This window comes from Osmerus eperlanus, chromosome 16, assembly GCF_963692335.1.
Source record: "Osmerus eperlanus chromosome 16, fOsmEpe2.1, whole genome shotgun sequence".
Taxonomy (NCBI): Eukaryota; Metazoa; Chordata; class Actinopteri; order Osmeriformes; family Osmeridae; genus Osmerus; species Osmerus eperlanus.
In genome coordinates this window covers 6,904,073-6,917,860 of record NC_085033.1, presented here as the reverse complement: position 1 = coordinate 6,917,860, position 13,788 = coordinate 6,904,073, and the positions used below count along the sequence as shown (strand labels likewise).

Here is a 13,788-nt window from a genome sequence, read left to right as displayed (position 1 = left end):
CTACCTCAGCATGCTAAAACCTCCTGTTCAGTCAACAGACATCTCTTTGACTTTTTTATCCATTCTAACACCTTCTACCAGGCTGTAAAATGTATGTTACTGTAAAGGTTTTCACAAGGCAAAGCTATAATGATACTGTAGAACGTTTTGGTTAGCCTGATTTAAGAATGAACAGACTATCTGTTGTCAGTATTTTAATTAATAAAAACCAATATGTGTTTCCAAACTGTAGAATATTTAAAAAACATTTAAGCATAGTCTTAAAATAAGACTGACTAAATGTGTTTGAATGCTACATAACATTGCTAAGTGGGTTGGCGGTATGAGATACTGAAGACTGGGGCTTTAATAAAGCATCTATTCTGTATCCGCATGTGTCTCGGTGCAAAAAGGCGCCTAGGTTTGCCGTCCGTCCGTCCTCCTTCCAGCCCCCACCCCACCCCCAGTCCCCCAAAAAGCTGCCTCCCCTGCCACCTCCAGCTGTCCCACCATGGTAAACAATAGACCCCGATGCAGCAGGAAAGAGAGGGTGCCTGAATGGAAAGATAAACTGAAGAGTCCCCCAGCCAGACATGTCATCTGCATTAGACAGGATTTCTCAGTTTCTCCCTCTCACTCCTTCCCCCTCTGCTACACCTTCCTTTTCCCCCTACTGATTTCTCAAGACCATGCTCCAACACACACGCGCGCACACACACACTAACCATGTTTGCTGCAGCTGTTGCCCCTTCCCAAGATCCGTTCTTTCTGGTGCTAATAACTAATTAGCTATATTTGTTGATTAGCTTTCGGGGTTATTTGCCCCTGTGTTTACTGTTACACAGGAAGATGTTGCTTTTCCTGTATTTACCAAGGTATGCTTTAGCTAGGATGGTTGTGAATAGTGTGTTACCTGATAACACAATAAAATCGTGTTTCATATTCGTTTTATTTTATCTAATGGTAAAGTGCAGACTACGTTACTGGAGAAAAAATAAATTACCTAATTACCTAGTCAAACTGACTACTCAGACTAGAAATTAATATTCCGGTGTCTCCTCTTTGCCAAAAGCTTTTTAACAGCTAGTGGTGCTTCTCGAGCTTTCACTGTCGGCAACATGTGGAGCCATTGCTATAGCAACCAGGGGATGTGACATGTGGTACAGACAGGGGCTGGAGCATGGAGGGCCGCCGAATATAAGGAGGGGCTCGCCACCGTATTTTGTAGTCCTCCATAGGAAAAAACATTATCCACTCTCAGCTCCGCTCATTGCGATCTGAAGGAGAAACGCGCTGGTTAGGTATGCAAACTGAATTTTGACGAAGAAACGAGAAGGGGGTTTTAATTTTCCTTCCGTCGTTTATGGAGTGCATGTTCCTGACAAGTGCTACCGTGTACGTGTTTGAAATGTATGGAGTGAAAGGAAAGGAAGCTGCGAACTTTTAGAAGGAGAAAGAAGATATTGAAAAGAAGCCATACAATATTACTCTGCGGTCCGGTTGCTGGAGTCTGTACCACGGTTCATGCGTGCATGCTCCAGAATGGAATAGGAGATTGCTGATACCCGAGGGATAGCTACCTGTTCCGAAATGGATTTTGGTAAGCCTGCGCGCATCCTCAACCCTCCCTGCTCCACCTCGATACATCGGTCTTATGTTCAGAAAGTACATATAACTAATATAATTAAAATGACATATTAATATAAATTCATTCAAGTACGATTTGATACTCCCTTTTTTTAAGCTTATGGATATTGCGCAAATTACGCACGACATGTGCAGTTTCTTCTTCTAGGCAGCCGACAACTGAAAAAATCCATCTCTTGGTTTCGAATTGTGATTATTTCTTACTACATCTAATTTAGTTTTATACGAATTAGCATTTAATTAATTTGACAAATTGTATAAGGTAGCCTTTTTCGGCTAAGGGAGTAGCCTGTCCCGCTTGAGTTTACCAGCTTAGGTGAGCCAGTATATAAGTTAGCATATTATTTTACATTGTCGGAGCTTCCCATAATTCTAACTATATTCGTCGCATAATGTGTTAGTTTTTTTTTTTGATAAATGAATGAAAGCTTATGATGAAGACTAGTGTTGGGAAATCTTTGGAGTCTAAGAATGGTTGCTGTTTTAGTTCCCTTATTGACCAAAGAAATGTCAAACATATGTGATTATTAATACGTAGCCGGCTACTGGTATTTGTTTTCACATAATTCAATTAAGGTCCTCTATGCTTTTTGTTTTGACGGTGCACAAAGCACACATGGAAATAAGATTGCAAATGATACAAAAAAAATATGTTTAAACTCTAGACTAGGAGGTACAGTAGCCAATGCTGTGCATATGTTATATAAACTAAGCAAACATGTATTAGCATTGGAAATGTGCCTCAGCTGGTGTTTGTGTCACTTCCTAAGTTGTAAAGAATGTCTCTGTGCATGTATGTTTGTTCCTGGTTGTGTGTGAGTGTGTGTGTGTGACGTGTTCTTGCGTGTGCTTGTTTGCAGAAAGGTTTGTAAAGCAGAGTGAACTTTTCAAAGGAATTGTATTATCCAAGGTTAGGGACAGATCATTGTTTCCCCACAAGTAGTTGTGGGGAAACAATGGTTGGGTGCCTCACTCCCTTTGACCTTTATTCAATGATTTTGAATAAGCCAGAGCAACACCAAATCCATCTGCCTTTTGTCTACTGGAGCCACGCTAATCCTTCATGCCCCTCACCAACTACCTCCCTCCAGAGCCCCACTTTCTATGTCGATATCAAATAGCCCGATTGAATACCAACAAGCTGCAGTTCTATTTGGTTACTGTCATTTTCACTGGACTTAGTTACTCAAGTCCACTTAGTATGGATTTGAGCAAACTCAATTCACTACAGTAGTTGCTTTGGTAACTTTGTTTTACGTGTAAATCTAATTATTGAGGTGAGCTCTTAAATATTCTTCTTGTTATACAGATATTATTGTGGTGTAGCTTTGTTTTTGATGATTCCACAACATCTAATTTTCGATAACTTAATTAATATTTAAATTCAAACTTTTCTAGGATTCTTCTGTGATGAGAACGTAATTTTGTTCGTAGATATACTATATCAAATATTTGTTGAAAAAGACGGAGCACAAGAGCTTGCAGCCAGACAGCATTCTTGACGGCTATGCTAATGCTTTTCAACAGTCTTCAGTCATGAGGAGTATGCATATGTCAAATCACGTTTGCACATATGAAATGAAAAACAATTGCAAGTACAATTGCTTTAAGACAGATGGACAGTAGACCCAAGGCATAATAGGAACTCCCTTTCTCTTGCTTTTGGATACAAATTGTTTTTCTAGTTCCTTGATTCAAAGAAGAATGCTAAAACACACAATGATTTTCCTTGTAATTGTAGCTGAATAGCATAGCTAAGCAGAAAAGGAGCCAAACTGCTATGTTACGTAGAAACAGCAATCAACACATGCATATGGTGCTGCAGATCTATCAACCCTCTACTGTTATGCAAATGTATATGTATGTTTATCTAAAATCATGTAGTATGTATATCTCAAATCATGTATCATAAGGACGTACTACAGTAAAATACTCTCATGCTGTCATCATGGCTTTATCTGTGGCTAGCATCGTACATCAGCAAAATATGGAGGGGGGGGGGGGTTCCATACAGAAGTGCTCTCAGTATAAAACAGGGCTCTGTCGATAAAGCCCTTGCCATGTAATTTGATTGAAAGTGCTAAACCTTTTGGAGGGAGATAAGAGAGATGAGGATAGGCCCAGCAGCTGCACTTTTGACCAGATCTAATATCCTAGCAATGAGCTTTTCCATTCCACATGATTCTTATATGACCATTCAATGATCCCCATGGATATTATTGGAGGCCATATTCCATCACATAATCACAGTTTCAGTGCTTGCAGATATTTAAATTTCATCCGCCCCTCCTAAGAGCATTTGTTTTTCCAGAATGGCATACTCTGCAACATCTAGTTGTTCAGCAGCAGTCAGAACTACTACTCATTTTTCATAGACCTGAGCCAGCGTTCCACGTCTCCCCCCACTAACTTCACTGACAACTGCAACCAAACTTGATTAAGCGGGTGGGGTCAGGCTACATTTGTTTAAATCAATAGACAGACATGCTAGGCAGCCATGATAAAGAGGGTTGAGGACTGTACGAACCCTCAGCATCTGCCCTATGAGGGATGAACGAATACTTATTGTTAGGAGCTTGAATAATGGTTCATTACCATCCAAGCAAGATGCAATCCTTCTCAATGAAATGAAATTCAACAAAACAAAAGCATGGATGGAGAAATGAATAATTTTGTTATTTGATCCATGGAATTATATATGTTTAGAAAAAAATGATTAGAACCAGCATGTGGTATCATCAGAATTGCATTATTAATAACCACATCAGACCCACACAGTAGGTGCATCTTTCTAATCAGTTTTATAAATAAAAAATGGTATTACTTTCTTAAAGTTAGAAACATTAGATTGCAACACTGAGCCATGTCACTCACTCACCTAAACCTAGACATCACTAATGTTCTTGTAAACCATTCATAAAACGTCTTTACGTTGTTTATAACAAAGTTCAGTTTAAACAGTGAGTCATATAAAAGTTAAACTATGTGTAACTAAGGGTATGCATTTTGTAAACCTTTACAAACCCTTCAATATGGCCACCATTTAAAGTGTTAGACTGCACTCTCTTAAATAATAAGAAGCTCCGTTTGCGTCTTTGTGCTGAGTCGTACTTTGAGCCTCCTCTGAGGACATCACATTACCATGCAGGGAGGTCCTTACAGTACACAGCTTAGACAACCTCGAGCAAACTGGACCTCACAAAGCTTTGGGCAACTGTTGTTTTCTTTTGTGGAGCTTTCTGTGTCGCTGTGTTTAGGTGCTGAATACAGCTTGCAGCTATGAATGAAATCAGGGGTGGATTGCATCTTTACACTGTTGTATGTGTGTGTGTGTGTGTGTGTGTGTGTGTGTGTGTGTGTGTGTGTGTGTGTATGTGTGTTACAAGCATCCCAGTACCATTCTGTGTGCGGGATGGACCACCTTTTACTACCTCCCAAGAGCTTACTGTATGTACGTCTGACAGACAGACGGAAAGGCCTAAGCATTCACTGCTCTCTCTCTCTCTTCCTCTGTCTCTCTCTCACTCTCACATACTCGCACTCTCCCAACCTCATCCAAGGCCGCGTTTCCATGACCTCGTCAAACTTGTCCAGCTTGTCTCACCTCAAACACTGCCAGGGTTTTGGGAGTTTTTCTTCCTCTAGACAAGCATCGTATGCTCCTCTGTTCTTAAATGTTCTTAAACAATCATTCATCACTTGTATGCAAGTGGTCAGATATTGTCCAACATATTGTCTTTAAAGTGGATTTAGCATTAGGGAACAGAGTGAAGAGGTTGTGCGCAAAGGAGTGGGCGATTACACATTAAACATCAAATTATTTTGAAACGAAAGGAAATGCATATCCTCACAGTCATAATCGTTGGAGGGGAACAGAGGGTTGGGCACTGGAAAAGGAAAAGAGTGAAAGTGTAGGTTTATTATCCCGATCTTGTCAAAAGCTGTGGAGAATCAAGGCAATTTAGTCTTTTTTTTCGAGGCGCTATTGATTTCTTTTGATAATTTTGGTGAAAGAGAATCGCAGGCTCTGTCGTTTGGATTGCAATTTGCGCCTCCCTCCTTTTCATTCTTTGCCTGCGAGGCATTGTTGCTAGGCACATTATGGTCGGGCTAATTATGGGGTTATTGTTGATTCATGGTGGTCAGGTAAAATGCGACAGGCCTATCATCCCAAGCTCATGGTCGCTCTCTTAAATGAATTCCATGTATAACTGGGTTCTTCATGAATAACTTACATGCCACTTGGTCCTGTAAGATTACAATAGGGCCATTTATATCTACTTGAATGAGTTAATATAACTGAATGTGCTTTAATCACTCTGCTGTCCTAAATGTTATCTTGTTCCCTATGAGGTTTTTTAATAGTTGGTTGACACATCATCAGATGTAATCCTAAATGTTTCCATTGCAGTTTTTATGTTGTTTTATTCTGTGCGTAAATTAAGATTAAGAACATAGATCCCAAAATGTTTGTGTATAGGATAGTTATGTATTGTGACACCATGAATAATGCATGCTTTACTTTTTGTGTATACTGGTATTGGCTATATCAACGTAAGTGTGACATAGATCTAGGTTAAATTGTGATACAATTTGAAATGTTTGTTTAGTAAGTATCCTTTTTGGCGCAACAGGTGGTGTCCAGGCTTTACTGTAAACATGTCAACTAAACAGCATTCCTCTGTCTCCCCAGAAATCCCAACTGAACCAGATCCCAACAAAGTACAGTCAGGCAGAGTCCACCAAGTTCCTCATCCTGACTGTGGTGTCCATCCTGTGCATTGTGGGAGTTCTCCTGGCCTCTTCTGTGATCTACTGTCTCCGCCACCGCTCCCACCACAAGCTCAAAGAGAAGCTCACCAACCTGGGCACTGACGCTGGCAGCGATGCTACCGCCACCTATCAGGTAGGAGGGCTTAATGCAGCCAGTATTTTAGTCCTTTTACTCTGTGTTCCTGTCTGCCCTGAAGACCATTCTGCACGGAACCTTCTTTTCAGAGGGTTCCCCTCCAGGTCAATCTTGATTTTATGGAAGAATGTTCTGGACCATTTTTACTCTTCTTTTCGATAAAATGTTAACTACGGTATATACATTTTATTATTTCGAGATGACCAACATGGCATCAATACCTACATTTACCAATATTAAGCATGATGGTTTTAGCCAACACTTATTTAAAGAAGGAGCCTGCAATACTCATGTCATGAATAGTATCAGTACAGAACATGATCCCTACAGGAATCACTACCTTGGCCTTGGCCAATCAGATTAACCACAGTAGATGATATACGGCTGCAATTGCAGGATGTGTCCATTGCTAGTATTAACATATTTTTCAATGCCACTATCATTTGCAGTTGTTATTATTATTATAATGTATAAAAAAATATAGGCATAAGATAGTTATACCGTATAAAACAACATTGCTGTGACAGCACAAGTCCTTTAAATTCTGTGATCCTGCTTGGTGTAATTATCCTTCGGCCAGAAATTACAGGTGTGAAATGTAATTAACAGAATCCAATATTATCTATTTTTATAAGCAATAATTAGATTACAATTTTCCTTGCCTGACCCTTGTGTTTTTAAATGAGAATGGTCCTTTGAGCATTGATTTTATAATGAGTACTGAGAACAGTGCTGTTAAGTACTGACGTTTTATTTGTTGCTGAAATAAATGTGTATGTCAGGGAACACACAGTAGTGTAAGGTCTAATCAAGTATCTCCTTTGATTATATCAAACACATGTATACAATTTGTTCTATTCTCTTTAATTCTTTGTTGTCAGTATACCTTTGATTTTAGCCTTTGCATTAAATGTATTTTAAAATCTATATATAAACTACTAATGTCTAACAAATAACGTATATACAAAAAACAACTTTTTACTCCAGTTCATTTCATGACTAAATAGAAACAATCATAGTGCCTCTCATTCGAAAAAAACGGAACTATCGTGTGGTTAATGTTCTTTCACAAAGAACCCGATGTGCTGTACACATCTTAGCGACATAAGCCTTGTCTCTTTGTCAGTGATGCTGCATAGAGAGGGATTCCCACGGCTGAGCTGAACGTGTGTGTGTGTGTGTTAGTCAAGCTAAGAGTGTGTGTGTGCACAAGGGACTCTCAAAAGCTACATGCAATTAAAGCATGCAGGGAGCAGCGGGCAGTTTGACAGCCCTACTACTGCTATTTCAACACACACACGCACACACACTTAGATATTCACATACGCACAGGCTCTGCATGTTAATGATTCTTGCCCTTGGCGCTTTTGTCTGAGGCAGAGTGGCACGCACTCCCTCAAATGCACGCACGCGCACATGCGCCCGTTTGCTTTCGTTGCTGTAACAATATTCCATTGCCTAATCCTTTTTTACCTTACAATGCTTCAGGTTGTCAGCCATTATACAGTCACTGTGCAAGTATGACGTTGGATGGGTTGACAGAAACAGAGTTGAGTTTGATTGACAGGTGGAGTGCGTTCCGTTTGGCTCAGTCTGGGGAGGGTGTGGGGGGATGTGCATCTCTGTCAGCTCGTCCCACCTGGAATGGGAATGTCAACATAGACTGGGGACTGCCATTCTGCGGCAGGCGAACAAGGGCTCATGTCTCTCTCTACTTCTGTACTTCTCTCTCTCTCTCTTGATGCTTTACTCCTCCCTCTCTCCTCTCACTCCATATGGGTTAGTTGCCTCCTCTCAAACTCGTCCTCCTCCCCTCCTCCCTCTCTCAACGCCCCGACTGTATCATCAAGTTTCCCTAATTTTTCCTTCTCTACTTCTCCATCTCTTGAGTCCTCCCTCTCAGCTCTGACTTCCCCTCAACCCCCACGCTTTCTTTCTTTTCCCCTCTCTTTTCTTCTTTCTCTCCATCCCTCTCACGCCCTCCCTCCCTCTCTTTGTCTCTCCACCATGTTGAGTCAGGAGTGCCTTTGTTTGTTTGTTTGTTTTAGCACGGAGGGGCACGCCATGGAGAGAGGCCCCCCCTGAGATTCTGGAGGGGCGTGCCAACAGAGTGGCCCCCGTGCAGCTTTGCCCTGCCACCCCTGCCACCCGGCCCATTAGCTCTCTATTCTAGGTGGTGCGGGTGGCACGCTCGCTCCACGGTGCCCTCTCCAGACGGGCACGCCCACTGCCCAGGGTGATGTATGGTGCAGACAGCCACATAGACAGACTCTGAACTTGTCTCGGAGGGTACACACACACACACTGGCAGACACATTGCGACAATGTGTGCAGACATGCTGTTCAGCATAGCTTCGGTCGTTCTGTGACTGTTGTTTTCCACTGTGTTTTCTGAAAGTGTTTGATGGAAAAAGAAGCAATTTAAAACCTGCTTTCCTTTGTAACGGAGTAATAGACATCTTAGTCGATTCCAAGATTTTTGCTTGATTTACTTTGGTGTGCACAAGTGTTTTATGTCAAATGCCACATCCAAAATCTAAAGCTTATTAAACTAATTAAACATTCCAAGAAAATGGAAGGTACTTATCTTTTGTTATAATTTCCTCATGTTTCTTTTTTTTACTCAAACAGAATAATTTGTGTCTGGGGATTATTCTCCCGTTCTACATTATACTGTAGTAGCATGTGTGCACCACACAACTAAGGACCACAACCATAAACTAAGATAAAGGACCAAGACCAGTGGATGATTAAGTGTGTATAGAAGAAAAAAATCAATAAGCCATAAATGAAGATACATATCTCCTCATTTCTTCTAGGCCCAGGGTGGTGCTTGACTATAGCTGTAAATATAAGTTATTTAACACGCACTTTGGGTCGAAATGTTCTTAACATTCTCTCCCTCCTTCCTATTTGGCTTATTTTGTAACTTAATTGATTCTCTCAGGGGGAGAAATATTGTTAGCCTCTTAGCCTGTTTTAATGAGGCACCAACTGATTGCTGTAGCTGCTAAATTCACCCTGAACGGTTGCTTGGGTATGTGTTAACTAGCGTGGCAATACTGTGAATACAACAACTTTCAGTCAGTAGAAGTGTGATTCCAGGATAGCAACTTTAATTGAGGCTTTATGCTAGAGTGATCCTGACAGACAGACATGTCTGTACTTGGCATGGCAGTACTTGAGCAGCAAAGCTACTGTGTGTGTGTGTGTGTGTGTGTGTGTGTGTGTGTGTGTGTGTGTGTGTGTGTGTGTATGCAGAACAGGATGGATGCTGGTGAGGGAGGTATGGTAGAGGTCTAATTGCCTTGGTTATGACTCATTGGAGCTGACCATAGATCAATGTCTCTGGCAGAATGAGGATGAACGGTGAGATAATACCGGCTGAAGAAGGGACAGCAAGATGGCGTCTGTTCTCACTTACACCAAGCATGCATCATTATTATCTTTTCTCTTGTGATCAAAGCATGTGTAGATACTTATCAGGAATTATATTACTTAATTACTGGTAATACATCTGTTTCGCAATGGGTATTGATAATTATTAGACCATGTAGTCTACCTATCCAAGCCCATACTTCTAAATGATGATGCTCTACTAGAATATTGGAGAGAACCAAGTATATTAACCATCTGCCACAGTTGAACATCAATTAGCAATATAGAGTCATAACGAGTTACCATCGGAACTAAATGAGCTTTAAATGCATTTCCTAGTCTAAAAGTATTAAACATCACTAACTTTTCTTCACAACTTGGAATGGATATAGGTGCTCAAGGACCACAATTACTGTACTGACCTTGAGAGGTTTGCAAACTATAATCAAAGTGTACCTATACACTGTAATCATTCTGTCTACCTATGCTGCTACCCAACCTGCTATGATTATCCTGTCCTATCCTTTGGCTTTTTTCTCGAGCCTGACATGGTATTAATGCTGTGTTGTGTTTGTACTCCATTTGCGACAGAAAATTGTAGGGTAGAGTTACGTCTGAATCCAGGCATTGTAAATGTTGTGCACGTACAGTATAATATACAAACTTCAAACAGTATGTCTGTAGACACGCTTTAAAATGTGGCCCAACCACGTTGGTCTGCAATGTTAGGAGTGTTGGTGGAGGTACGTATTGTAATAGCACAGCAGGGATGAAATAGAAATGAGTTGCTCGATTAACAGTCAGTTTAATACTGACCAAACAACAGGAAATACCAGTGTCAAAGCAGGCTGACCCTAAATCAGCATCGACTAGTAACTTCATCCCTGATCCTAGTCAACACTATCAATCCCCTATGGGACAAGGATGACATGAGAATGCAGCCATATGACATGACCACGCCTGTTTCCTTGGCGGTAGCTTTTTAAACCGTCTCGTGTCCCTCTCTGTCTCCTAGGAACTGTGTCGCCAGCGGATGGCGGTCAAACCGCCGGCGGAGCGCCCAGAGCCGTTCCAGGCCCTGCAGTCTCGCATCACCAGCGTGTCGTCCCAGTTCAGCGACGGGGGTCCGGCCGTCAGCCCCTCGGCCCGCAGCAGCACCTCCTCCTGGTGCGAGGAGCCCGCCCACTCCAACATGGACATCTCCACGGGTCACATGATACTGGTGAGGAGGATGGCGTCGGAGGGGGGGCCCTCGGCAGGGATTCCTGCCCTCGGCAGGGGGGGGGGGACGTCCTGTTCTCTCTTTTGTGCTTTTCCCGCCGTCTCTCACTGTCCTCCTTCTCACGCCCACGCTCGCGTCATCCTTTCTCTCTTCCTCTCCCTGTCATCACACCCACATGTCTGAGAGCTGACTGTCTGCTCCTCTGCTCTCATGAAAACCCTCATGCCATGTACTATAGTCCTATTGTAATTGCGCTAAAGCTTTTCAGATCGCTATCATCTCACACGGGGCGTACATGCGTGATGGCGCTTCATGCCTGATGTAACCGCGTAGCCATGAGTTCAAAAAGGCCCAAAGCGCTTCATATCTCCAGGACTATCAAGTGATATTTAGGTGGAATTGAACATTCCAGATAGAAGTCGTGCAAAGGAGACCTGAAAGGATTCCTCGTGCGTGGTTGGAGTGACATATCCGTTCAATGTGATGGATTTCGATCAGAGCGTTTTAAGAGCGCTTCTTCTACTCCTCCATGGCGCTTGGGAGAATATCACAGACAGATGCGTTTCCTGTGGGCTCCCCATTCATTTCACTTGAGCTCAACATGAGCAATGCAGGTTCGGCGGGTTTCAGTACCTCGGACAGCTCCAGATGTCTCGCAAAAGCCCTGTAGAAATATGATGTTGGCTACAATTTCTCACTCCGACTGGGTAAAGAGCCGGTCAAGCCACAACGCTCTTATTCACCATGGAAGGTCTTGAGACTTTGAATACGGTGATAGTGATCAATGGAGCACCGTGTAAGAAAATAAGGTAATCTTAAGTCCATTGGAGATCACCACAAGGGAAACAGGAAGAAGTGAATAAAACTAAGCCCTGAGTTGTGTCTCACCATACTGTATCACTGAGAGAGTTTGACCCAGGCTAATAGAGAAGGCAGTTGAAATATGCCGTCCATTATCACAGTCCCTGAGCCGAAAGCCAGATATTTCCTCTATTGCTCCCAGAAGAGCCATCCGTCCATTGTTCCATGGGTAATATTGCGGGGCATCAAAGAACAACATGATTGCTTAGCAGATTTTTTACTTTATCCCCCACAGAAAATTAATTGCCTGGTGTTAAAACCTGGAATCCCAGAATCATGATCCCCCACTGATTTTAATTTGGGGAGAGAAATGGCTTCCACCATCTTATCTTATGTTAATGTATTACTTTGTCCCAAGCGACTTGTAGAGAATCTGACTCCATGCAGAAACTCGCCTGTGTCTTAAGAGGATTAACTTGACTCTATATATAAAGCACATTATCTTGTCTTTTGTTGCTGGGCAAGTAAGTGTTATAGATTATACTCTGTGCAGACTCCATAGAGATTAGCTTGGCAAGGCTGCTAGCATGGCGCTTGTTTGTGTGTGTAATTTGGAATGTTGATGAACAGTGCATCCCCTGGTTTTGAAAGCCTTGTACAACTTGTACAGCCGTAACCCGTGTCACCCTTCGTAGCGAGGTCTTAGTATCTCTGTGGTCTTATAAGCGGAACAGTACCCAACTTATTCAATGCAGGCTTGGGAAAACGTACTGAAACACCCTTCCAAAAACGTACTGTACAGCCTGCCTTTCATCCACTTCTATGGGAGAACCAAAATGTCTCCCGCACTTACGTCACCCTCCCCCAGTCGCTCTCGCTGAGGCCCACTACTCCATGACAGGGGCCCACCTACAGACCCCGTCAGAGCCACAGTGGCCGCTCGCGTTGCTCTTCTTCTCTCTCCCAGTTCTGATTTTATTGAGCACCTTTGGCAGCTGTAAGCCCTGCACTAAGGGGATTAGCCTGTGTTTGCCCGACACATGGTGATCTCAGCACCTCCTGATTGGATTGCAATAATCCCTTTACACAGCTACAAAACCCCATTACTCTGGCATTAGCTCAGAAGGAGAGAGTCTCCCTCTTCTCTCCTCCTCTCTTTCTCACTCTTTCTCTCTGTTTGGATGCAGGAGAGGTGACTGGGTGGGGGTGTGGTTGTACTGCGCGTGTGTGTTAGTGTGGCACGGGGGTGTTAGTGTGGTGTGTGTCTGACTGTTTGTAAAGGTGGCTATCGTATTGGGTTAACATCCCACAGATGTGATAAGGGTCTACATTACCAACGGTTCATGGCTTTATGATGTTCTGGTGTAACATAGTGTTAGAGGAGCAGGTTGGAGAGTGTGTTCTGTGTGTCGGCTCATAATGTAATAATATTTTGATATTGGGGGCTGTGTCTGGGCATGTGCCGGGATTAAGTGTTGTTAAATGGAGGATGTGTATGTGCCTACCTGTGTGTTTGTGTGTGTGTGCGTGTGTGTGTGTGTGTTTGTGTGTGTTTGTGTGTGTGTGTGTGTGTGTGTGCGTGCGTGCGTGCGTGTGTGTGTGTGCGTGCGTGTGTGTGTATGTGTGTGCGTAAAGAGTAATTTCCAGCATCAGTAGCAAGAAGGAGCCATACAGTAGCCAATACTGTGTCAGTACTAAGATGGATTCCTTTTTTAACAAAGACCTCTTATTATAGTGGAAGTCCATTAAGCCTTTAAGGGTACTTAATATGAATCCAGATTATGTCCTCCATATTTGTAGCCTATGGTATTAATCATATTTAATGAGGAGCCATTTTAAGAAACTCCCTTTT

At 42.5% G+C, this 13,788-nt stretch overlaps 1 protein-coding gene across 1 annotated transcript in view; it reads left to right on the top strand.

Annotated features, from left to right (window-relative positions):
- Positions 1–13,788, top strand: part of LOC134037040 (receptor-type tyrosine-protein phosphatase N2-like) — an 80,737-nt gene that overhangs the window by 52,117 nt on the left and 14,832 nt on the right. Inside the window, exons 13-14 of the mRNA XM_062482327.1 lie at positions 6,320–6,532; positions 10,929–11,135. Coding sequence (XP_062338311.1) covers positions 6,320–6,532; positions 10,929–11,135 — 420 coding nt within the window. The remainder of the gene's footprint in view (positions 1–6,319; positions 6,533–10,928; positions 11,136–13,788) is intronic.